Below are 27,603 nucleotides of genomic sequence, written 5' to 3' on the forward strand. Positions count from 1 at the left end.
TTATACCCTCATCAAATTGTAACCACGATACACATCCCCTGAGTGTCTTGTTGGGGGAGAAAGCAGTATATTTCCTTCAGTCTCTGGGTCTTGTTTGACATCAAACAAATAGATGACCATATGTTTCTCCAGCAAAGATGAATTTATTGGGGATCAGCAGAGAATTGCAGTTTAGGGTGTTACAACCATGATGAATCTCATGCAAGGAAAGGAGAATGCTTTTATAAGGAAGTACAGAGGGCTATAATAAACAGAATCCATGACTTTTCATTGGCTATGTTGTTGCCAGGCAAAAAGAGAACTCATTCTTTTTCCTGTTGGTCTCTGCTATGGTCACAGGGGCTTCCCTAGAGGCTCACTGGGAAAGAATCTGCCTGCCAATGCAGGAGACACAGGTTTGATCCCTGGGTGGGGAAGATCCCATGGAGAAGGAAATGGCAGCCCACTCCAGTATTCTTACCTGGAAATCCCATGGACAGAGGAGCCTGGCAGACTGCAGCCCATGGGGTTGCAAAAGAGTCAGACACGACTTAGCCACTAAAACAACAAAGAGAAGATGGCTGCGGGACGGGAATTTCCCCTTCAGGTCTCCGGACTGTATTTACTTGAGGTTTCTGTTCACTGATTTTTAGTCTCCAATTCATGTGTGTCCTACAATTTACTTTTAGAACCTTGAATTATTTTTCTGACTTGAATCAACAACCAAACTAAAGGAGAAATCTTAAAGGAGATGTGGCCTTACTGAGCAGCATACTTTCTGGGCTTCACACTCTTCAGCTCAGGAGGTGTACCAGATAGATCAGCCAAAGTCCTTTTAGGTCTCCTTTTTGTTCCTTTTCTCCCTCACAGCATATTTTCTCTTTCACAACTCCTTGTGTCTGACATGTACATAGTAGCCATTATAACAAGATCGCTGATATAAAGACGCTCAGGTCATCTCCCCATGGGGTTCATTAGCAATTATCCTGTGTGAAATGCTACCCACATGAAAGTTTCGCCATTTTCAAACCTGTCTGACTTCCAAAGGAGTGCAAGTCATCTGGCAGAGATTTTGATGGGCAACTCAAGCTACTAAGTGCTGGTTCAGTGTAATCCCAGGAGTTGAAAAGAAAAAAGTTGAATATATATATATATACATATACATATATATATATATACACACACAGACACACACATACGCTCGTTAAGAAGTTTTGTTAGATAGAACAATAAATATCAATACGAATCATAAGCAGGTACACAGACTAGGTCAGAATAGGCAAAACATGTAGGAATGATTTGGAACAATATAGCATGATGAAGAAATCCAGATTTCTGAAGATAAAAAATAAAACTATTGTTTTGATTAATTACGGGCTATTTTCATTAATCACAGGGACAGAAATAAAAGGGGAAGAAAGGGTATATACAAACATATCCGTATTGCATTTGGGTGGTCCTTATTTGGTTGGTTACTTCTTATGTGTGCTAGGTCACTTCTGTTGTGTTTGACTCTTTGCAACCCCATGGACTGTAGACCACCAAGCTTCTCTGTCCGTGGGGTCTCCACGCAAGATTACTGGAGTGGATTGCCATTTCCTTCTCCAGGGGATCTTCCCAACCCAGGGATCGAGCCCACATCTCTTATGTCTCCTGCATTGGCAGGTGGGTTCTTTACTACTAGCGCCACCTGGGAAATCCTATAACTAATGTAACTGGGCTGTAGAATGACTATCTCAAAAGTATTCAGTTCAGTTGCTCAGTCATGTCTGACTTTTTGCGACCTGCATGGACTGGAGCACGCCAGGCCTCCCTGTCCATCACAAACTCCCAGAGTTTACTCAAACATATGTCCATTGAGTCGGTGATCTCATCTCATCCTCTGTCGTCCCCTTCTCCTCTCACCTTCAATCTTTCCCAGCATCAGGGTCTTCAAGTGTGTCAGTTCTTCATATCACGTGGCCAAAGTACTGGAGTTTCAACTTCAACATCAGTCCTTCCACTGACTATTCAGGACTGATTTCCTTTAGGATGGACTGATTGGATCTACTTGCAGTCCAAGGGACTCTCAAGAGTCTTCTCCAACATCATAGTTCAAAAGCATCAATTCTTCACTCAGCTTTCTTTATAGTCCAACGCTCATATCTGTACATGACCACTGGAAAAACCATAGCCTTGACTAGATGGACATTTGTTGACAAAGTAGTGTCTTTGCTTTTTAATATGCTGTCTAGGTTGCTCATAATTTTTCCTCCAAGAGGCAAGCGTCTTTTAATTTCATGGCTGCAGTCACCATCTGCAGTGATTTTGGAGCCCCAAAAAACACAATGTCTGTCACTGTTTCCACTGTTTCCGCATCTGTTTGCCATGAAGTGATGGGACCAGATGCCATGATCTTAGTTTTCTGAATGTTGAGCTTTAAGCCAACTTTGTCACTGTCCTCTTTCACATTCATCAAGAGGCTCTTTAGTTCTTCTTTACTTTCTGCCATAATGGTGGTGTCATCTACATATCTGAAGTTATTGATATTTCTCCCGGCAATCTTGATTCCAGCTTGTGCTTGTTCCAGCCCAGTGTTTCTCATGATGTACTCTGCATAGAAGTTAAATAAGCAGGGTGACAATATCCTTGACGTACTCCTTTTCCTATTTGGAACCAGTCTGTTGTTCCATGTCCAGTTCTAACTGTTGCTTCCTGACTTGTATACAGATTTCTCAAGAGGCAGGTCAGGTGGTCTGGTATTTCCATCTCTTTCAGAATTCCCCACAGTTTATTGTGATCCACACAGTCAAAGGCTTTGGCATAGTCAATAAAGCAGAAATAGATGTTTTTCTGGAACTCTCTTGCTTTTTCGATGATCCAGAGGATGTTGGCAATTTGATCTCTGGTTCCTCTGCCCTTTCTTAAACCAACTTGAACGTCTGGAAGTACACAGTTCACGTATTGCTGAAGCCTGGCTTGGAGAATTTTGAGGATTACTTTACTAGCATGTGAGAGTGCAATTGTGTGGTAGTTTGAGTATTCTTTGGCATTGCCTTTCATTGGAATTGGAATGAAAACTGACCTTTTCCAGTCCTGTGGGCCCTGCCGAGTTTTCCCAATTGGCTGGCATATTGACAGCAGCACTTTCACAGCATCATCTTTCAGGATTTGAAATAGCTCAACTGGAATTCCATCACCTCTACTAGCTTTGTTTGTAGTAACACTTCCTAAGCCTTGCTTGACTTCACACTCCCCATGAGTGACCACACTATCATGGTTATCTAGGTTATTAAGACATTAATGATTTAATGATCATGAATGATCTTCCTTAATGATCTTTCTCAGTGATCAGTGCAAAGAAATAGAGGAAAACAACAGAATGGGAAAGACATTGTACAGGAGATAGGGATCAAGACCATCCCCATGGAAAAGAAATGCAAAAAAGCAAAATGGCTTTTTGAGAGGCCTCACAAATAGCTGTGCAAAGAAGAGAAGTGAAAAGCAAAGGAGAAAAGGAAAGATATAAGCATCTGAATGCAGAGTTCCGAAGAATAGCAAGAAGAGATAAGAAAGCCTTCTTCAGCGATCAATGCAAAGAAATAGAGGAAAACAACAGAATGGGAAAGACTAGAGATCTCTTCAAGAAAATTAGAGATACCAAGGGAACATTTCATGCAAAGATGGGAGTGATAAAGGACAGAAATGGTACGGACCTAACAGAAGCAGAAGATATTAAGAAGAGGTGGCAAGAATACACAGAAGAACTGTACAAAAAAGATCTTCATGACCCAGATAATCACGATGGTGTGATCACTGACCTAGAGCCAGACATCCTGGAATGTGAAGTCAAGTGGGCCTTAGAAAGCATCACTACGAACAAAGCTAGTGGAGGTGATGGAATTCCAGTAGAGCTATATCAAATCCTGAAAGAAGATGCTGTGAAAGTGCTGCACTCAATATGTCAGCAAATTTGGAAAACTCAGCAGCCCACAGGACTGGAAAAGGTCAGTTTTCATTCCAATCCCAAAGAAAGGCAATGCCAAAGAATGCTCAAACTACTGCACAATTGCACTCATCTCACACACTAGTAAAGTAATGCTCAAAATTCTCCAAGCCAGGCTTCAGCAATACATGAACCATGAACTTCCAGATGTTCAAGCTGATTTTAGAAAAGGCAGAGGAACCAGAGATCAAATTGCCAACAATTCCTGCTGGATCATCGAAAAAGCAAGAGAGTTCCAGAAAAACATCTATTTCTGCTTTATTGACTATGCCAAAGCCTTTGACTGTGTGGATCACAATAAACTGTGGGGAATTCTGAAAGAGAAGGGAATACCAGACCACCTGACCTGCCTCTTGAGAAATCTGTATGCAGGTCAGGAAGCAACAGTTAGAGCTGGACATGGAACAACAGACTGGTTCCAAATAGGAAAAGGAGTATGTCAAGGCTGTATATTGTCACCCTGCTTATTTAACTTATATGCAGAGTCCATCATGAGAAACGCTGGGCTGGTAAAAGCTCAAGCTGGAATCAAGTTTGCCGGGAGAAATATCAATAACCTCAGATATGCAGATGACACCACCCTTATAGCAGAAAGTGAAGAGGAACTCAAAAGCCTCTTGATGAAAGTCAAAGAGGAGAGTGAAAAAGTTGGCTTAAAACTCAATATTCAGAAAATGAAGATCATGGCATCCGGTCCCATCACTTCATGGGAAATAGATGGGGAAACAGTGGAAACAGTGTCAGACTTTATTTTGGGGGGCTCCAAAATCACTGCAGATGTGACTGCAGCCATGAAATTAAAAGATGCTTACTCCTGGGAAAGAAAGTTATGACCTATCTAGATAACATATTCAAAGGCAGAGACATTACTTTGCCAACAAAGGTCCGTCTAGTCAAGGCTATGGTTTTTCCAGTAGTCGTGTATAGATGTGAGAGTTGGGCTGTGAAGAAAGCTGGGTGCCAAAGAATTGATGCTTTTGAACTGTGGTGTTGGAGAAGACTCTTGAGAGTCCCTTGGACTGCAAGGAGATCCAACCAGTCCATTCTGAAGGAGACCTGCCCTGGGATTTCTTTGGAAGGAATGATGCTAAAGCTAAAACTCCAGTACTTTGGCCACCTCATGCGAAGTGTTGACTCATTGGAAAAGACTCTGATGCTGGGAGGGATTGGGGGCAGGAGGAGAAGAGGACGACAGAGGATGAGATGGTTGGATGGCATCAGTGACTCGATGGATGTGAATTTGAGTGAACTCTGGGAGTTGGTGATGGACAAGGAGACCTGGCGTGCTGCAGTTCATGGGGTTGCAAAGAGTCGGACACGACTGAGTGACTGAACTGAACTGAAGCATGGCCCCGCCCATCAGAACAAGACTCAGTTTCCCCCTCAGTCAGTCTCTCCCATCAGGAAGCCTCCATAAGCTCTTATCCTTCTCCATCAGAGGGCAGACAGACTTAAAACCACAATCACAGAAAACTAACTGGTCTGATCACATGGAACACAGCCTTGTCTAACTCGATGAAACCATGAGCCATGCTGTGTAGGGCCACCCAAGATGGACAGGTCATGGTGGAGAGTTCTGACAAAACGTGGTCCACTAGAGAAGGGAATGGCAAATCACTTCAGTATTCTTGCCTTGAGAACCCCATGAACAATATGAAAAGTATTAAGTACCTACAGTTAAAGGTTGTGCTGTATGATTGTGCATTTAAGAGTACATTTAGTAAGCCAGAGTCCATACCATCTAGAAATTTCTAGTTATCTGGTGATAAAACAGTGCAGTGTTACAATTATACCCAGCTATGGAGGCCTGTCAGAATATGAAGTATTATTGGATTCCTGTTGAAATTTTAGGGACGTCATCTATCCACATTAAATAGTAAGTGGGCCTGCAGCAAGTCATTATTCATCTTGACTGTAATTGAAACTTTACCAAAGAGATACCAGGATGGAAATACAGTTTTAATCCACTTAAATCACCCTTTTGGCTAAAGAAAAATTATCTTCTAGCAAAATGGAAAAATCATAACATTCAACTATGAATGATAAATTTTTACTCAGTTAATGCTTCCTCAGATGACTCCTTCTCTTAATAGAACCCTAAACTTAGTTCTCAATTACCTCAAAGCATATTGAACATTTTTATTTTTTGTGTATTTACTCATTTTTACTACAATTTTTAAAGTTTATACTCCTTTTACAGTTATTGCAAAACATTGGTTATATTTCCCATTTGTAAAATACAACCTTGTAGCCTGTCTTATATCCAACAGTTGATTTCTCCTACCCTCCCACCTTTATACTGCCCCTCCCCTTCCTTTCCCCACTGTTAACCAGTAGTGCTTTATATCTATGAGACTGCTTCATTTTTCTTATATTCATTAGTTTGTTGTATTTTTTAGATTCTTTGTATAAGTAATTTCATATAGTATTCTTTCTTATCTGTCTCATTTCAGTTAGCATAATGGCCTTCCAAGTCCATCCATTGTTACCAAAACATTATTTAAATTTCACCACAGTGGAAGATTTATGTAGGATACAATAAGTAACTTGTTTTTTATTATAATATTTATAGTCAGTTCATATGATTGACTGGGGGCTTTCCACGTGGCTCTAGTGGTAAAGACCCTGCCTGTCAATGTAGGAGATGTTAAGAGATGTGGGTTCAATCGCTGGGTCAGGAAGATCCCCTGGAAAACTAGTGATTACCACTAGTGGAGAAGGGCATGGCAACCCACTGCAGTATTCTTGCCTGGAAAATCCCCATAGACAGAGGAGCCTGGCGGGCTACAGTCCATAGCATCACAGAGAGTCAGAGATGACTGAAGCGATGGTGCTCATTATTGACTGCCTGGGACCCAGATAGAGCCTAGACAATTGATTTTTGTTTACCTGCATGCTTGATCACAGCCATTTCAATTTTTGGTAGTTTTGACCAATATGTGTGAATGCAGCCACGTGACCCTGAACAACCAATGTCATCAGCATGCCCCACCTCATTTCCTTTTCTGTAGAACATTTGTCCCTCACAGTTCTCAAATTCTGCATGTTTATATTGATCAACTTGGTTGCCCTAGCTGTGGACTTGAAGATTCTTAAAGAGATCTTTAGCAAACATGTGGAAAAGGGAACAGCCCCGGCCAGGAACCTAGCAGTACCTTAGGACTAATTCTCATTCTAGAACTGAAGAAATTTGAGGAAAGACTACAGAGGGAGGACTTTTATTCTTTGGTTCATTCTTCAAGGCACATTATTTTTCCCTTAGGCTAGAATGATAGGATCATATAGACATTCTTTAACTTGGTTCATAATTGGGAGTAATATAATTAATGTAACTATAACAGAACTTGGAATTAGAGTGAATGAGCAAGAGAAAGAATAATAAATTGTTGAAAGGAAGAGTTTTCAGGGATACATATAGTGAATTTGTTCTGAAGAGAATTTGGATCAAAGACTTCCACTGCCCAGAAAATGTGGCAGTTGAAACAAAGGTATAGAGATTTCCTCTTCATCTTTTCACAAACAGGGTGCCACAAAGTTACAGAACAGCCTTGTAATTCTGTAAAGGGGTTTAAGGAATTCTTATAATACAGCAGATAAATTCTTCTTACCATAGAACTGAGGCTACTTAATCTCTAAGTCAGGCTCCTTAATCTCTAAGTCAGGCTCCTTGGTCATAACATGAAGAAAATGTTTTACCTACATTAAGGATGATTAAGAGAATTAAATACCAAAGCTTTTTAGCACTATCTCTACCCCCAGGAATCACTCCTTAAATCATAATACCTTTAATTTAGAAAAGAATATATGCTTTTGCTTATGACTACTGTCTACATTAACTTAATAAATTTTGTTTTTCTTGAGTGAATCCTTATGTGCACATAGTAGAGTGATTCTGATTTTTAAAGTAATGCCATACACTTTCAAGCTTAAAAAGAGTAAGGCAATAAATGTATTTATGGCCAAAACTGCTTTATTCTTCAAATGTTGAATAGTTAACAGTTTCCGTAAATTGTCTCACTTTTCCGCTTCTCTTTGAAATACAGAAATAGCCTCTTTCTTTCTGGAGGAAGAAAATGCATCATTTTTTTTTCTAAATATTTTATTCTTTTTAAGACATTAACTGGGAAAGGGAAAGTGAAAAAGTGAAACTGTTAGTTGCTGAGTTGTGTCCGACTCTTTGTGACCCCATGGACTGTAGTCTGCCAGGGTCTTCTGTCCATGGAATTCTCCAGGCAAGAATCCTGGAGTGATTCCCTTCTGCAGGGGATCTTTTCAACCCAGGGGTCGAACCTGGCTCTCCCACATTGCAGGCAGATTCTTTCCATCTGAGCCACCAACTGTTGATTTATACAATGTTCTCTGAGTTTCCATGTGCCTTGAGTACATTAATTATATTTTCTCTTATCAGAAAATTCAATATGACAAGATCATGGTCATTCAATAAACATTTATTAAGCACTAGTCTGTGCCAGGTCTTATGTTTCCAGAGTTTGTGGAAGTGATTTATTTAAATCTATTTACCAGTTGCTTTCAGAAATCACCACTTTATTTGGTGGTGTTCACCAAGTCAGTCACTGGCAATCACTGGAAGAAGCGTGACGCTGTGTGAACAATCAGATCTCTCATGTGTCAGCAATTCGTGGCAGTTTGGGGAAAAAATACAAAGCCCTTTACAAGTAATCCTCTTTGGGTGAATGCATTTTTCTTTTTGTATTACATCTCGGAACTTATTTTTCAGCCCTTGAATGAAGAGTACCCATTTTAAAAGAAACATTGCTTTATCATATCAGAAAGTACTCAGTTGTTTCAGTTATTTGTAATACATGGCCTCTGTTACTTTATATTGAATTGTACTCTACGAAAACTTTGTGTTTTTATTCTTTATGGCATTACCGATACTATTGTTCACTTCTCCTTGGTACACTAATAAATGTGCAGGACATGCAGATTCTATTCTATTTACCTGGACCTTCCTGACTAAAAGTCCCACCTAAACCTAACAAAAAGAAAAAAGGACTCATAAGATCCTGTGTTCCATCATTTTTTTTATTACTCTCCTTTCATCTCTCCATTATTTTTTCTTTTTTATCTTTTTTATTTCTGAAATTCCATTTATTTTTCTGAAAATTTTTTTAGACTTGTTAAAAATTACCACTTTTAGATTTTCATTAAAAATAACAGTGGAACAACTAGGACCTATTGTATAGGATGTGGAACTCTACTCTGTGTTCTGTGCCAGCCTGGATGAGAGGGAGGTTTGGAGGAGAATGGATACATGTGTATATATGGCTGAGTCCCTTCGCTGTTCACCTGAAACTGCCACAAGATTGTTAATAAAAATTATTTATTTTGTTAATACAAAATAAAAGGTTTACAGTTTGAAAAATAATCAGCTTGCCAATATATGAGGAAGCCAATTAAATAATTATTATGTTATTTGACATAACTCAAATGAAGATGGACTTGAGCTAAAAATTTCCTATGGGTTCTTATATAATTTAGTAGTAAAAAAAGGTGAAGTTCTATTAGATCCAACTGTTCTTAAAACTTAATTGATTCTCTTGAGTTTGCCTTTTGGTTTAGAATGCCTGAGCTCTTGGTTGTTTTCCTAATTTCATACATTATGTTGATAAAACAGTCTTCAAAAACAAAGTTCGTTAAAAGTGTTTGTTGGTGGGTAGGTATTTCCTGAAATGTAAGGGTTTGTTTTTTTTTTTACTTTATTTTTTAATTGAAGGATAATTGCTTTACAGAATTTTATTGTTTTTAAACCTCAACATGAATCAGCCATATGTATACAGCCCCTCCCTCTTGAACCTCCCTTCCATCTCCCTCCCCAGTCCACCCCTCAAGGTTGATACAGAGTCCCGGTTTGAGTTTCCTGAGCCATACAGCAAATTCCTGTTGGCTGTCTATTTTACATATGGTAATATAAGTTTCCATGTTACTCTCTCCATAATCTCACCCTCTCCTCCCCTCTCCCCATGTCCATAAGTCTATTCTCTATGTCTGTTTCTCCATTGCTGCTCTGCAAATAAATTTTTTGGTGCCATCTTTCTAGATTCCATATATATGCGTTAGTATATGATATTTCTTTCTCTTTCTGACTCACTTCACTCTGTATAATAGGCTCTAGGTTCATCCACCTCATTAGAACTGACTCAAATGTGTTCCTTTTTATGGCTGAGTAATATTCCATTGTGTATATGTACCAAAACTTCTTTATCCATTCATCTGTCAATGGACACCTAGGTTGCTTCCGTGTTCTAGCTATTGTAAACAGTGCTGGAATGAACAGTGGGATACATGTGTCATTTTCAATATTGATTTCCTCAGGGTATATGCCTAGGAGTGGGATTGCTGGGTCACATGGTGGTCTTATTCCTGGTTTTGTAAGGAATCTCCATACCGTCATCCATAGTGGCTGTATCAATTTACATTCCCACCAACAGTGCAGAGCGTTCCCTTTTCCCTACTCCCTCTCCAGCATTTATTGTTTATAGACTTTTTGATGATGGCCATTCTGACCAGTGAGAGGTGATATTTCATTGTAGTTTTGATTCACATTTCTCTAATAATGAGTGATGTTGAACATCTTTTCATGTGTTTGTTAGCCATCTGTATGTCTTCTTTGGAGAAATGTCTGTTTAGGTCTTTTCCCACTTTTTTGATTGGGTTGTTTATTTTTCTGGTATTGAGTTGTATGACTGCTTGTATATTTTGGAAATTAATCCTTTGTCAGTTGTTTCATTTGCTATTATTTTCTCCCATTCTGAGGGTTGTCCTCTTACCTTGCTTATAGTTTCCTTTGCTGTGCAAAAGCTTTTAAAGTTTAATCTTGTTTACTTTTGTTTTTATTTCCATTACTCTAGGAGGTGGGTCATAGAGGATCTTGCTTTGTGTCATCCAGTGTTCTGCCTATGTTTTCTAAGTTTTATGGTTTCTGGTCTTTCATTTAGGTCTTTAGTCCATTTTGAGTTTATCTTTGTGTACGGTGTTAGGAAGCATTCTAATTTCATTCTTTTACATGTAGCTGTTCAGTTTTCCCAGCACCACTTATTGAAAAGGCTGTCTTTGCCCCATTGTATATTCTTGCCTCCTTTGTCAAAAATAAGGTACGCATAGGTTCAGTTCAGTTCAGTCACGCAGTCATGTCCGACTCTATGAGACCCCATGGACTGTAGCATGCCAGGCCTCCCTATCCATCACCAACTCCTGGAGTTTACTCAAACACATGTCCATTGAGTTGGTGATGCCATCCAACTATATCATCCTCTGTTATCCCCTTCTCCTCCTGCCTTCAATCTTTCCCAGAATCAGGATCTTTTCAAATGAGTCAGTTCTTCACATCAGGTGGCCAGAGTATTAGAGTTTCAGCTTCAGCATCAGTCCTTCCAATGAATATTCAGGACTGATTTCCTTTAGGATGGACTGGTTGGATTTCCTTGCAGTCCAAGGGACTCTCAAGAGTTTTCTCCAACACCACAGTTCAAAAGGATCAGTTCTTCGCTCAGCTTTATTTATAGTCCAACTCTCTCATCCATACATGATTACTGGAAAAACCATAGCTTTAACTAGAAGGACCTTTGTTGGCAAAGTAATGGGTTTATCTCTGGGCTTTCTATCTTGTTTCATTGGTTTATATTTCTGTTTTTGTGCCAGTACCATACTGTCTTGATGACTGTAGCTTTGTAGTATAATCTGAAGTCAGGAAGGTTGATTCCTCCAGCTCCATTCTTCTTTCTCAAGACTGCTTTGGCCATTTGGGGTCTTTTGTGTTTCCATATGAATTGTGAAATTTTTTGTTCTAATTCTGTGAAAAATGCCATTGGTAATTTGATAGGGATTGCACTGAATCTGCAGATTGCATTTGGTAGTATAGTCATTTTCACAATATTGATTCTTCCTACCCAAGAACATGGAATATCTCTCCATCTGTTTATGTCATCTTTGATTTCTTTCATCAGTGTCTTACAATTTTCTGCATTCAGTTCTTTTATCTCCTTGCTGCTGCTGCTGCTAAGTCGCTTCAGTCGTGTCTGACTCTGTGCGACCCCATAGACGGCAGCCCACCAGGCTCCTCTGTCCCTGGGATTCTCCAGGCAAGAATACTGGAGTGGGTTGCCATTTCCTTCTCCAATGCATGAAAATGAAAAGTGAAAGTGAAGTCGCTCACTCATGCCTGACTCTTAGCGACCCCCATGGACTGGAGCCTACCAGGCTCCTCCGTCCCTGGGATTTTCCAGGCAAGAGTACTGGAGTAGGGTGCCATTGCCTTCTCCCTTAGGTAAGTTTATTCCTATATTTGTTACAATGGTGAATGGGATTGATTCCTTAATTTCTCTTTCTGATACTTCATTGTTAGTATATAGGAATGCAAGTGATTTCTGTGTGTTGATTTTATTTCCTGAGGCTGCTAAATTCGCTGATTAGCTCTAGTAATTATCGGATACTATCATTAGGGTTTTCTGTGTATAGTATCATGTCATCAGCAAACAGTGAGAGCTTTACTTTTTCTTTTCCAATCTGGATTCCTTTTATTTCTTTTTCTTCTCTGATTGCTGTAGCTAGGACTTCCAAAACTATGTTGAATAATAGTGGTGAAAGTGGCACCCTTGTCTTGTTCCTGAACTTAGGGTGAATGCTTTCAGTTTTTTCCATTGAGAATGTTTGCTGTGGGCTTATCATATATGGCCTTTATTATGTTGAGGTAGGTTTCCTTCTTTGACCATTTTTTGAAGCATTTTAATCATAAATGTGTGCTGAAGACCCTGTGTTTCATCATTTTTTTTTTAAATCTCCTTTCATCTCTCCATTCTTAATGTTGCCTGAGTTCTGTTTGTTTCCTAGAGTATTTTAAAGCAAATCCAAGACACATAATTTTACCCATAAATATTAACTGATAAGAACTTTTAAAATTATGACTGATAATTTTCTGATTTTATTAAAGATTTTTTTAAACATCTGTTCAAATAAAGATCCCCAGAAGTTCAACATGTTATATTTAATTATGTCTCTCAAGTTGCTTTTAATATAGAACAGCCCTAGATTTTGATTTCTTACAACTGACATTTTGAAGAAAGAAAGTCAGCTGTCCTACAGAATGTCCTGGGCTTCCCAGGTGGCTCAGTGATAAAGAATCTGCCTGCCAAGATGGAGACGCCTGCTCAATCCCTGGGTGGGAAAGATCCCCTGGAAAAGGAAATGGAAACTCACTCCAGTATTCTTGCCTGGAGCATCCCATGGATAGAGGAGCCTGGCAGACTACAGTCCACAGGGTTGCAAAGAGTTGGACACAATTTAACAACAGAATGTTTCAGTTTGGCTCTATCCCCTATCTTTTCCAATCAGTTCAGTTCAGTTCAGTCGCTCAGTCATGTCTGACTCTTTGCAACCCCATGAATTGCAGAACGCCAGGCCTCCTTGTCCATCACCAACTCCCGGAGGTCACCCAAACTCATGTCCATCGAGGCAGTGATGCCATCCAGCAATCTCATCCTCTGTCATCCCCTTCTCCTCCTACCCCCAATCCCTCCCAGCATCAGAGTCTTTTCCAATGAGTCAACTCTTTGCATGAGGTGGCCAAAGTATTGGAGTTTCAGCTTTAGCATCATTCCTTCCAAAGAACACCCAGGGCTGATCTCCTTTAGAATGGACTGGTTGGATCTCCTTGCAGTCCAAGGGACTCACAAGAGTCTTCTCCAACACTACAGTTCAAAAGCATCAATTCTTCGGTGCTCAGCTTTCTTCACAGTCCAACTCTCACATCCATGCGTGACCACTGGAAAAACCATAGCCTTGACTAGATGGACCTTTGTTGGCAAAGTAATGTCTCTACCTTTTAATATGCTATCTAGGTTGGTCATAACTTTCCTTCCAATAAGCAGGTAGAAAAATCAGATATTTGCCGAGATTCAACCTCAAGGTTTTAGGCCACTGTACTGTAAGAAGTTCTGTGTTCTTCCTATTGCATTGTATGATGTCTGACAATTAGGCTTATTATTAATGATTATACTGACGTTTAATACCTGCCTCCCCTGCTTCCCTGGTGGCTCAGACGGTAAAGCATCTGCCTACAATGTGGGAGACCCAGGTTCAATCCCTGGGTCAGGAACATCCTCTGGAGAAGGAAATGGCAACCCACTCCAGTACTCTTGCCTGGAAAATCCCATGGATGGAGGAGCATGGTAGGCTACAGTCCACGGGGTCGCAAAGAGTTGGACACAACTAAGCGACTTCACTTCCCCTAGTGAAGGTGTCAGGAATCCATCTTTCAGGAGCCATAATTCATGTAGCTTGGTTTTAGTGTTTTAAATCATGAAGTGTTTCTCCATAGTCATTCTTTAGTATCATTAGTCTGTTAGGAAGATGGCATTTTTAAAGGCTTTCTTGTCCTAGGACACAGGTCTGTCACCTAGATTTTCTATTTCCAACAAAATGGTCCTTTTAAATTAATCTATCTAAATTGTCCAAAAAACTCTGAAAATCAGTGCTCTTGGTAAAAATATTTCTTTTTGTACCTCAGTACCATGTTGATGAAATGTTTAGAGTTACAGAGCCTCAAAAGAAAATACATCTATCCTGACAAGAGTTAACCTGGATGGCCTCCTTTATCAGGGGAGGAGTCACTAGCCACCATGTTGCCAAATGGACTCAAATTTCTCTCTTTAGGGAAGGGGGCACATTCCCAAGAGTATATTTTCAGTGAGTACGAAGAGAAGAGGGGTAGAAAAGTTGGTGAAGCAATATACGTTTCTAATGAATAAAGATAAATTGCTTAAAGCTCTTTATTTCATAAGATTTTGTTTTTCTGTTTGTTCCTAGGAAGAAATCTTTCCTGTTTTCCGCCCTGTATGCTGCCTTTGTCTTTGGTGGTCGGCACCTAATGAACAAGCGGGCGAAGTTCGAGCTGAGGAAGCCTTTAGTGCTCTGGTCTCTGACCCTTGCAGTCTTCAGGTAGGTTTTTTTGTTGTTTTTCATTTTCCAAATAAAATCCATCTATTTCATCAGATTAGCTGAAAGACAACAACGTTTAATCCTGCATCTCATATTTTTTATCCTTAAGGATGTAAAATAGCACCACATCCCGAGGGAAAGGCTTCATGCCGCCAAGCTTGCCATGCTCTCTTCATTTTGAGAACACTCAGGCCATCTCCTCTCTTGTCCAGACTGTTCGTGCAGTAACTCAGTTTATGTCTTAGGACTAGAAGCAGTGCATCAGTTCCATTTTTTGGCGTATAAATAAAGATGTAGGGGTAAACTGCAGCAATAAACTGTGGAAGTGTATGGTAGTGTTCAGATGGGGTGGGCATACTCTAATTGACTGGTACATAGTCAAAAATAGCTTTCGAGCATTTGATGAGACACTGGACCAGAAAATGCTTCTGTTCCATATCCCCAAAGCATCCTCCACCTGAATTGACTCACAGGCATATGCTTATGCATTCAGGTCTTACTTTGCGTCAGACAAAACTCGTCATAGAGGCTGGTCAGGATCAGGCCTGGTCTCTCCAAGAATATCTGCCAGCCAACATGCAAACACACTCTTGGAACCCTGAAGGAGCATGTCTAGCTTTGTAATATTTGGTGATTTGACAATCATAAGATGAATTGACACACAGCTGGTATCCAAACAGGTGCCAGAACTTACCTACAGTGCTAACAAAGGCACCTATTCCTTCTGTGTTTTGCTTGTCAAAACCAGGAGGTTGATAACTAGGCCTGGGGATGGGTAGGAAGCAGATATAAATATGCTACAGAATAAAAACCTATTCTTTCTAATATATAGGAGTATTTCTACTTTTCTTGTATTACATATTAACAGTTCTACTTCTCCAGGGGTTCAGTGGTAAAGAATCTGCCTGCGATCCAGGGAGCACAGTAGACACTGGTTTCAATCCCTGGGTTGGGAAGATCCCCTGGAGGAGGGCATGGCAACCCACTCCAGTATTCTTGCCTGGAGAATTCCATGGACAGAGGAGCCTGGTGGGCTATAATCCATGGGGTCACAGAGTCGGACACGACTGAAGCGACTTAGCATGCACCACTAATGAGAAACACATGGACTCATTAAAGGCCTCATTAGTCACTTAAGGCTTTGTTAAAGATGATCAGGCAGGAAGAGAATTTTCACAAACTCTGATCTGTACATTTCCGTCAGGCTGGCTCCCTGCATCTGAAACACTGATGTGCTTGCTTGCTACTGCAGGCACTCTTTATTTTGGTGCATTTCATAAGGCACTACATGTGAGATACTTGTGATCTGAACCTACCACTAAAGACTCCTTCCATTTCATATGCATCAGGTCCTAATTCTCTAATACAAAGCAGCATTTTCATTTTTATTTACAATGAAGGTTCACAGAGTCTGCCTCACCTTAAGTACTTTGATATTTGAGGGAAAAATTATCTTGATGATGCCTTTCAGCATTTTACAGATCTTTCAACATCCCCTGAACCTTTATCTTCTGTTTTTTTAACCTTAGCACATATAAGAGGGAAGAAGAAAGTCCAGGGACCCCCACGCACCTGTTCTCCTGCTTAAACAGTTATCAATACTGTTTCATCTATGTTCCCACCAACTTCTCCCTTGACCCAAATTATTGGGAACTATTACAGACTCAACTATTTCTGAATGAAATGATACCATTTCTAAAAGTTAAGTAGTCTCACTAGACTGGTCAGTGTCCTTAATCTCACCTAAATTAGTAATAATTCTTTCTTATTGAGTGCTCCATTTTCTCCAGGTGTTTGAAATTTTTTTTGTACAATTTATTTTTAAGAATTTTGACCCAATGGACTTATACACACTGCTGCTGCTGCTAAGTCTGTTCAGTCGTGTCCAACTCTGTGCGACCCCATAGATGGCAGCCCACCACGCTCCCCTGTCCCTGGGATTCTCTATATATAAAATAGTCAACTGATAAGGACCTAAACAAAAGTAAAAAATCCTCACCCAATTTAACTTATAGGTTTTGTCTTTCCTTCCACTTCCAATCCATTCTTTGGATAATCCAAATTGTTTCTCTTTTAGAGTTTCCACCAGACAGGATGTTACTGATTGCGTTCTTCTGAAACCCTGTATTTTTTGTTAGTCAACAGAACTAGAAATTTTATTATATTTAGATTTGATAGGACTTTTTATAAGAAGTTAGTGAAACAAAAGCAAGGATAAGTACTTGATTCTTTAGTCATATTTAGCAGTTTGAAAAAAATTAATTTGATTACTTAGCATGTGAATAATAATGGGTGTTTTTAAGTATCATTATGAACTTACAGAATTGTACTTTTTTACATGTCAGTGAGTGTGAGGTGAATTTGGATATGATGTATTGTAGCCCAATGCTATTATTCTTTTTGATGCTAAGTTAACCCATGTTTAGCCAGAGGGAATTTCTTCAGATTAGCTCCTGAATCCTTTCCCCATCTTGAGTAGTGCTCATAGCTTGATTTTTGTGTATGTGTGTGTATTTTGGGGTGTGTATGTGATTGGGGGTGGGGGTGGGGATGACAAGCTGTCCCAGGTCAAGCATGTTGCATATCCTTGTCCAGAACTGAAATCAATCATTTCTCAAAAGATCCCAACTTCCTTTGGGAGAAGGAGTAGTATTTAGAAATAACTCTAAGTACCAGGGATGGTTGTTGTCACTAAGTTCTTATTTTTAGGCCTCTTCGGTTCAGTTCAGTTCAGTTCAGTCGCTCAGTCGTGTCTGACTCTTTGCAACCCCATGAATCGCAGCATGCCAGGCCTCCCTGTCCATCACCAACTCCCGGAGTTCACCCAGACTCACATCCATCGAGTCAGTGATGCCATCCAGCCATCTCATCCTCTGTCGTCCCCTTCTCCTCCTGCCCCCAATCCCTCCCAGCATCAGAGTCTTTTCCGATGAGTCAACTCTATGCATGAGGTGGCCAAAGTACTGGAGTTTCAGCTTTAGCATCATTCCCTCCAAAGAAATCCCAGGGCTGAGAGCAGAAAAAGAAAATTATTTGTTATTTTGAAAGGATGTATCCAGAGTTTTTACTTAAAAGATTTCTCTTTCCTCCTATGCCAAAACCCAAGTTCCCAAGGTCAGTACTTACACCATAGAACATATGCAATAGTCATTAACACAACCATCTTTTTTAGATTGACAAGTTCCTGTTTCATCTTCAATTTCCTTAATTCTATTGGTTACTTACTTTCTTAAGAGCCATGTTTTGTATAAAATTGTAAAAGCTGGAACTACCAAAAGGTGTCCAAGCATGGACTGTCTTGGGTCTTATAAAAATTGATCATAATATTCTAATCAGTTATTTGGAAACATTATAATGGAATTCTGTGGTTGTATTAATTGAACATGGTCCCATGTTCAGATCAGATCAGATCAGATCAGTCGCTGAGTCATGTCCGACACCTTGCAACCTCATGAATCGCAGCACGCCAGGCCTCCCCGTCCATCATCAACTCCCGGAGTTCCCTGAGGCTCACGTCCATCGAGTCAGTGCTTAATTCTGATCAACAGTGCATTGAATGAAAAGGCTTAATACAGAATTAATTTTTTAATGGAATGTTTATGTAAATTTTACTCCTAGACATAAAACACGTATTGTTCATTAATACATTTAAGTATTTGTAAAAATATCTAAAAAGATAATAGAAGAAAATATACTCGATTCTTACAGCTACGGTAAGGGAGAGGAGACAGGTTTGTGTGTTTTTGTTTTTTTTTTTTAATGCCCACTATTTACTGGAAAATAAGCAGAAAAAAATTTCAGAGCTTATAGAGGTTGGTTCTAGTGGACCAGTAATCTAGAGCAAAAAGGATTTAAATTTTTCGTGATGCCTTATCTTCTTATTCAAAAGAAATGAAAGAAGCATCATGTTGACAGCTCAATTCTGGATATTGTGTGTTTATTATTCTTTGTGCTTTACTGCATTTACAGCATTTCCTAAAATATACACATATGCATACACCATCTCATACACAGCTTAGAGAATCTCAAGTGATGTTTGTTCTTTCTTTTAGAAAAATAGCTTTCGAATGAAATTGACATAAAGCGTCAAAAATTTATATAAAGCATCAAAAAGATAAGCTCACAAACAGTTGTTTTGATGAGTATTAATAAAAATTCTATCTAGGTCATATATTATCTAGGTCATAAAATAACTTCATTATTATAAGAATATGTTTGTAGAAGATTATGACTCTTATTTTATTATAATTCACAAATTTTCAAATTCACCTGTAAATGGTGTTTATTATAAGGTCCTTACACAAGAGATTCCTGCATGAGATGGCATGCAATTATGAAGGACCCTTAAGAGCCACTGCTTACCACTAATAGGATATCATGGGTTTGGAAAAAAGAGGAGAGAGAACCTAATTTTTCTGTTAGAGGAATTAGAAATGAGGGAGAGGAAGAGTAAGATTTTGCTTTTGGAAAATCACTGAAAAGAATTTTTAATGTATATTACTGCTTAAAACGAATGTCTTTTCCCCAGTTTTTCAAGCTTACCTGTAAGCTCCTTTACAGTAACTAGAGACCCAACTTAGACTTATTTCCAGATACCCCAAACTATGTTTACTCATGAACTGAGACAACTGGGTGGAAATTAAATCAGATATGTAGGCTCCCTAAGCAAAAACAAACCCCTCTCTTTTTACTGCTCTGTTTCAGAAGGAGGGAGGGGGTGTTATATGATTTGGTGAGCATTACCTGTAGCGTGTTTTCTTTCTTTATCTTTGTATTTTGACCGAAGTTTTCATATAGGTCAAATACATTGTAATTTATTGAAGGCTGTCATAAGTTTTGACAGAGTAGATAAGATATGATCAAGTGAGGTTTTTCCCAGGTCCACCATAGATTTATTTCATTGGAAAATGACTTCTCTGGGGTTTTCTTGACAATTTCTTCCCATTAACCTCAAGCCATGCCTCCCCTTTTAGACCCAAGCCGTCAGCTTCTGTATCAGTCTTTACGGATAAGATTAGGACATAGCAGCCTACAACCCAAGGATAAGCATTTTCTTATTTGATGAGACCATTCCAGGTGGCGTTTGGCCCTAGATATTTGGATATTGCCTTAGGGTAATACTGAAAAAAATTCTGGCAATTTGAACTAGTAAATCCTGGGATTATTGCTTATGGCAGACAGCCTCAAGCCCTTCAAGATGCCAGCCAGCCATTCTTCCTGAGTCATTAAATCATGTTGCTATGGCATCTCAGTGGGGTTACTTCTGTTGATTTGTAAAGGACTTTCTATGTACTGATTTAATAACTTTAAATCCTTCTAGATTGGGTGCAGATGTGCATGCTTCTGATTCAAGCAGCCTTCACCAGGTCTCTGTCTGGCAGAGTTTTCTTCTTACTAGCAGAATAAGGAGCCTTCTTCTAGGTCTCTGACCCAGAGCAGATCAAAGGACAGGTGTCTAGTCAATGCACATTAGAATAAGTTAATTACTTTGTGCAGCATATTTGTAGATGCCAGTATCACACCTGCTTCAAATTTGCTTATTCCTGTCTCCTGGTGATTCACTCTGGCCTCAATTGCTTTAGGCTTTATTTGTTCAAAGCCAGATACCCTAACTTTACAGCTGGACTTTTTGCCATGTTATTATCCAGCGATTTTCTCTGTTGAAACTCATTTTTATTTCCTGGCCTTATTTTTATTTAGTCATTGAATTTTATCTTCAGCTTAAGTATAAAATATATTCAAAGTGAATAGAAAATTACTCTTTTTCTTTAGTAAGAGTTCCATGAACAAAGGGCTTATATATACCATAGGACACATTCAGAAAAATGTGTTTAACAGAGCAAAGATGCACATAAATGATATTTGATCAAATCTAATTGTGGTTTTATTCACCCATCAGTATTTAATATTGGAAGAATTATTGGCAACTGCCTTATTTTTAAAGAAACAGACATATAATAAAACCAACTGAAACTATTCAGATGAGAAAAATATGACATTTTAAAAACCCATATTGAAGGAGTTAAGTACATCATTGACCTATAAAGTGATGAAACATTGAAACTAACAAATTTCAGAACTGAATTTATACTCATGTGCCTTGTATCTGGTGCTTTGTTATGGTTTCCGGAAGTGGTCCTTCTTAATCCACAGAGAACATTACAGACAATGATTACAGTGATATTAATATTATGAAGGAAATGAATACATAAACTGTAAATGTCATAGGGGAAAAGCTCCTAGTTTTTCAACAACAGGTTATAAACTTCACATTTTTTAAGACACAGCATCAAAAGGCCAAATGTAACAAAGCAGAAGGCATTTCTAGAAAGCATATACTAAGTAGCAAAAAAAGGCAAGCTGATGAATAATTGTGGTAATGTAATACCTTTTGTGAAAAGTTTCAGTTCAGTTCAGTTCAGTCGCTCAGTCGTGTCCAACTCTTTGCGACCCCATGAATCACAGCACGCCAGGCCTCCCTGTCCATTTCCAACTCCCGGAGTTCACTCAGACTCACGTCCGTCGAGTCACTGATGTCATCCACCCATCTCATCCTCTGTCGTCCTCTTCTCCTCCTGCCCCCAATCCCTCCCAGCATCAGAGTCTTTTCCAATGAGTCAACTCTTCACATGAGGTGGCCAAAGTACTAGAGTTTCAGCTTCAGCATCATTCCATCCAAAGAAATCCCAGGGCTGATCTCCTTCAGAATGGACTGGTTGGATCTCCTTGCAGTCCAAGGGACTCTCAAGAGTCTTCTCCAACACCACAGTTCAAAAGCATCAATTCTTCGGCGCTCAGGCTTCTTCACAGTCCAACTCTCACATCCACACATGACCACTGGGAAAACCATAGCCTTGACTAGACGGACCTTTGTTGGCAAAGTAATGTCTCTGCTTTTGAATATGCTATCTAGGTTGGTCATAACTTTCCTTCCAAGGAGCAAGCGTCTTTTAATTGCATGGCTGCAATCACCATCTGCAGTGACTTTGGAGCCCAAAAAATAAAGTCTGACACTGTTTCCACTGTTTCCCCATCTATTTCCCATGAAGTGATGGGACCGAATGTCATGATCTTCGTTTTCTGAATGTTGAGCTTTAAGCCTACCTTTTCACTCTCCACTTTCACTTTTGTCAATAGGCTTTTTAGTTCCTCTTCACTTTCTGCCCAACCCATAAATTAACACTACATTGTATTTATTAACATGTGTGTACTAAAACATAAAAAGAACATTTCAAAAGTTCAAGCTAGTGATTCTTTTGGGGACGCAGGGAGCCCAGTGAGATCAGAGAGGGTCTGACGGAGGCTTGCCCTGATTTTGTATGACCTTGTTATTATGAAAAAGTTAAATAAGAAAAACAATAACTGTTCGAAACAAGTATGGATAGCAATTTTTTTTTAATTGAAAACAAATAATGAAAAGAAGTCAGTTGTTTAAAGGAAAGATAATGATTGTAGTCATTTATAAGATTCTGGCAAAATGCTGCTGCTGCTAAGTCACTTCAGTTGTGTCCGACTCTGTGCGACCCCATAGATGGCAGCCCACCAGGCTCCTCCGTCCATAGGATTCTCTAGGCAAGAATACTGGAGTGGGTTGCCATTTCCTTCTCCATTGGTGTACATTAAATAAAGCAAGTTTATATCAAAACACAAATTTTGTGCCCTGTTGATCCAAACACGCACCACAATAATGGCAGATTTATAGTTAGAATTAAGAATGGTTTTTTATATATTGTTAAGTTGTGTCCGATCCTTTGTGACCCTATGGACTGCAGCACTCCAGGCTTCCCTGTCCTTCACTATCTCCTGGAATTAGCTCATACTCATGGGACTGAGCAACTTCACTTTCACTTTTCACTTTCATGCATTGGAGAGGGAAATGGCAACCCACTCCAGTGTTCTTGCCTGGAGAATCCCAGGGACGGGGGAGCCTGGTGGGCTGCAGTCCATGGGGTTACACAGAGTTGGACACGACTGAAGTGACTTAGCAGCAGCAGCAGCAGCAGCAGCATGTCCATTGAGTCAGTGATGCCATACAACCATCTCAACCATCTCAACCTCTGTCATCCCTTTCTCCTCCTTTCTATCTTTCCTGGTATCAGAGTCTTTTCCAATGAGTCAGCTCTTCACACCAGGTAGCCAAAATATTGGAGCTTCAGCTTCAGCATCAGTCCTTCCATTGAATATTCAGGGCTCAGTTGAAGTGGAACCAATACACTAAAATCCATACATACTGGTTTGCTCAGGATAACCTTAGTTTTATACCCATTGTCTCAGCATAATTATTAATAGCTCCCCTTTCACTCTCAACAGTGGCCCACTTTGAATGGTAAAAGATAATGGTTAATCTAGTTATAACCCACTGAGGAAGTGAGTTGGCTTAATAAAACAGGAAAAGGGGAAATTGCAACTATCATTTGCCAAGTTGCCCCAACAAATCTTTATTTTTAGTATTTCTCTCCTCTCTGAAACTTGCTCTTCTGTCCATAATATTCCCAAACATTTAACATACTATCACTCAAATTTAAAGTATTCAAACCAGATGTCTTTTTGATAGCCCTTTAAAATTTTTCGGAGAAGGCAATGGCACCCCACTCCAGTACTCTTGCCTGGAAAATCCCATGGATGGAGGAGCCTGGTAGGCTGCAGTCCATGGGGTCGCTAAGAGTCGGACACGACTGAGCGACAAAATTTGTCACTATTTTCCTAGGTAACATCTTTAAGTCATTCAAAAATAAAAGCTCAACTAGTCACTTAATTGTAAAGTGAAGTGTTAGTCGCTCAGTCATGTCCAACTCTTTGCAACTCCATGGACTGTAGCCCACCAGGCTCCTCTGTCCATGGAATTCTCCAGGCAAGAAGACTGGAGTGGGTTGCCATTTCCTTCTCCAGGGGATCTTCCTGGCCCATGAATCAAGCCTGGGTCTCCCGCATTGTGGACAGATTCTTCAGAATTTAAGCCATCTAAGTGAATGCTGGAGACCATGTCACTTCTTGGGAAGATGAAGCTGGTTTGAGACCCATGGTCAAATAATCCACTGGAGTGTGAGTTTCACTTTTCAGCTCATGAGCTTGGTGCCAGTTAGCTGTATTCTTTGTTCAAAACAAGACAGCCATACTTATACCAGTAATTGTAAAGGATGAGGTAATGAAGCTATGCAATAGAAGGAACTATGAACTAGACTAATCTAGATTTTACTGATCCAGCTCATCTTTTATGGATTTTAAAATCTTATCTAATATGCTCTCTCAGGGCAACCTGAGAGGCAAGAAGGACTGAGAAGATGGGTAAATTCAACACAGTTGTTCTGAGTATGATTCTTATTTCTTTGCCTTGCACTATGCTAACCCACCCCCCAACCCCCCCAAAAAAAGATGAACACTAAAGGAGAGAAATAAATCCAGAGTGAAATAGAACCTCAACCCAAGTAAATCTCCTCTCATTGCTACTGAGACGCTTTTATAGGTATCGATATGCATTCCCAGACCAATGACAAGGGTCACTTCCTATCTCAACACTCTGGAATTTGGGGTCAAACTGCCTTCAATACTCCCTGAGTTGATTCTGGGAATACCTAAGGACCTTTCTACACTGTGACTGGGAGATGATATGCCGTGTACATGACAAGGTTATGGCCAAAACCCAGGGAGACTGAAAGATCTGGAGAAAAATCTCTTTGGGAAAAAATCATAAGGCGATATTATTTAAAAACACTCTGATACACCTTGTCATAAACAATAAAGCTGTAAATCAATAGTCAGTTACATCATATGACAATCTGTTGCAATAAAAAGATATTTCTGGTTTGAATAGCAGGAAGTATCGTCCATCTGTAACTCCTCTCCCTCTGTTAAATGGTTCCCGTGGGTCATATAACTGCTCCAACCCCACCTCTCTGCCCTAATATTGTTACTGATGTAAAGCTAAGTCCACCACAGAAGGAACAGCTAGAACCAACATTACTGATTTGGTTTGGCTTGTTTGTTTTTAAAGGCTGTATTTAAAGACTCACCAATTGCTGGATTCTGAATATCCAGTGTTCTTAGTGTCCAAAAACTCCTCTGAGTTGTAAAATTCTTCTTAAATATGTTGAGTAGCTGTCTCATCTCCATTTCCATGCTGGGATCTCTGGTCTGGCCTTCATCACTTCACATCTTAGTACTGCAAACCACCAGTTCCTGTTTCCCAAATGTTTCCTCCATCAGAGCTACTCTACATATCTTACTTATTTCCCTGCTTAAGCATTAATTGAAATGCCTTTGCCTTTAGGTTGATACTTCAACCTGCCCATCAAAAATTAGTCGATCTTTCACCACTGCCCTATGCAAGCTTTCCATTCAAGCCAACTTGCCTCATCGTTGCCCCCCAAATTACATACTTTTGCCCATGTGCATTTCCTATCTTTGAACCCAATATCCCTCCTCTTTCTCCATTCATCCTCCATTTTTTCCCCCCTTTAAGTCTTATCCATTTTAGAGTGTCTTCTCTGTAAAGGATTCTCTGATCATCTCAACCCGTATCTCAGCTTCTGTCGACCTTGTTGCTCATGGTCACGTAGCCAGGCTATATGCGACCTTATCTGTGTACCTTTGAGGGGCCTTGTGAGTTCCTTGGGGCCAGAATTGTGTCCGGTTGTTCCTGGAACACCCTGGCATGCACGCAATTTCTGAATTAATGAATAAAAATCTCACACTTAGCTACTTCTCCAGTCATGTGTAATCAACGTTTTTATTCATTGCACTTGTTCATCCTTTATATTTCTTGTATCAACTGCCACAGACAGACCCCAGTCCAATCTTCCTTTGGTATCATCAGGCTTCACCTAGGAAAGTACAGATGTGCTTCAAGAAATCCAGGGTTGACTTCCTGGAGTTGGAGGTGCCTTGCAGAGGCCTGCAGAGCCTGACTTTGTTCCTGTCTGACTTCTCCTCCTCTCCCATCCCTCAGGCCAGAGTGGCAGCTCTGTTCTTGCTCAAACCTATTAACAAGGTTGCTGCCTCAGGGCTCTCACACTGGCCACTCCCTTGACTGGAACATTCATTGCCCATTATTCTAACAGCCTGTCCTTTGCCTCCTTCAGACCTTGGCTCAGATCTCACCTTCCCACCTCCCTATCCAAAATCACACTAACATCCACCCTCACTCCTCATTGTCTTGATTTCCTTTTCTCCTTGACAGGGATCACCTTCCAGCCACTATGTGTATTGCTAATCTTGCTCATTCTAGAAGGTCTGTAGGGGAAGGATTTTGTCTGATATTTTTGCTGTGTCTCTAGTGTCCGTCTAGGCATTGAAAAAAATAGCTTTTCAAAATGAAAAAAGGAAATGAAAAGAGATTTGTAAATAGTTGTTAGTAAGTCTCCTTGCCCTTTATGAAAAGTCTTCTTTCCAAAGAAGGAAATAGGGTATTTTTTGTGCTTTTCCCTTGACTCTGGGAACAATGTGGATTTTCAAAATGTCAAAGTATTCCTAGGAAAATAGTAATTAGACTGATTAACTGAATGCTTAATATTTTGCTTTAAAAAAAAATTAAGATGTCCATTACAGAGGAGGATTCAGAGCTGCTGTAAGAGGCGCTTTCTGAGGAAGGCCAAGAGAGCAAACCCTGCTTTGCAGGTGGAATCTGGGCGCTGAGCAGAGCCCTGGCCTCTTCCTTGGGGATGGCATGGACCTGCAGGTCACTCTGCTGCTCCAGATTAAGAGAAAAATCAGCTCATAGTGTCGTGATCTGGTCCAAATAGGAGATAAGTGTACAGTTTGTTGTAAACGTAAGTTATGAGAGGACCTAGACTGGCCCCACTGTGTACATGAAGGGAGCTGCAGGTTAATGAGTCCAGGCAGCAGTGGCCTCCTGCTCCCAAAACTACAGTCTGCCTGCCAACCTTTGCTTCTTTACAGCTGGAAATGGGATCCAGTAATCTTGTTTTATTAAATGATTTTTTTATAATCATAAAAATGAGAATTTGCTGTTCGTAAAACTGGTAACTGCGGAAAAGCATGAACACAAAACCTTTCCTTTCAGAAATCCACATATATTTGCTATTAATATTTTGGGGCATGCCCTCTCAATAATGTTAAGCTTGAGATTCTTTCCTCATAATTTTAATTTTGTGTAATCCAATTAATATATTTGAGTCTGGATGAAAATAGGACTTCAGTAATATGTTTGTATTATAGGTGCTGGAACAATGTAAAACGGTGACACACAGGGCATTTTAAATCCTTTTACCAAAAGGAATTAGTATGTAAATAGCTAGAATAACAGGTTTTCTGAAACTTGTGTGAGAAATAACATGAGCGTTCTTGAAGAGATTTCACAGTCATTTAGGATATAAGTGTTATAATTCTGAACCATTTGTTAAGGATTATTTTGAGTTAAAGCTGAGTTAAGGATTACTTTGCTTATAAATTTGCAGTATTACTTCACAAATTCTTCAAGAATCCTTGTTTAGTAGGGTTTAAAAAATATATGATATTGAACAAAAAATTGAATCCTCAAAAGACTCTTCAGACCTAACTTTTCATAAAAGCCCCTAACTGCATGATCTAGAGTACATCAGGTGATGTGACATCCTTATTAAGATGAAGTAACTGGTTGGACTGCAAGGAGATACAACCAGTCCATTCTGAAGGAGATCAGCCCTAGGATTTCTTTGGAAGGAATGATGCTAAAGCTGAAACTCCAG

The 27,603-nt window shown here is 39.7% G+C and overlaps 1 protein-coding gene across 3 annotated transcripts in view; it reads left to right on the forward strand.

The window, feature by feature from the left end:
- Positions 1-27,603, forward strand: part of ELOVL6 (ELOVL fatty acid elongase 6) — a 134,448-nt gene that overhangs the window by 68,141 nt on the left and 38,704 nt on the right. For all 3 annotated transcript variants that reach the window (XM_015471503.3, NM_001102155.1, XM_059887562.1), the window contains 1 exon segment: positions 14,789-14,920. In XM_015471503.3, coding sequence (XP_015326989.1) covers positions 14,789-14,920 — 132 coding nt within the window.

Source organism: Bos taurus, chromosome 6, assembly GCF_002263795.3.
Source record: "Bos taurus isolate L1 Dominette 01449 registration number 42190680 breed Hereford chromosome 6, ARS-UCD2.0, whole genome shotgun sequence".
NCBI lineage: Eukaryota > Metazoa > Chordata > Mammalia > Artiodactyla > Bovidae > Bos > Bos taurus.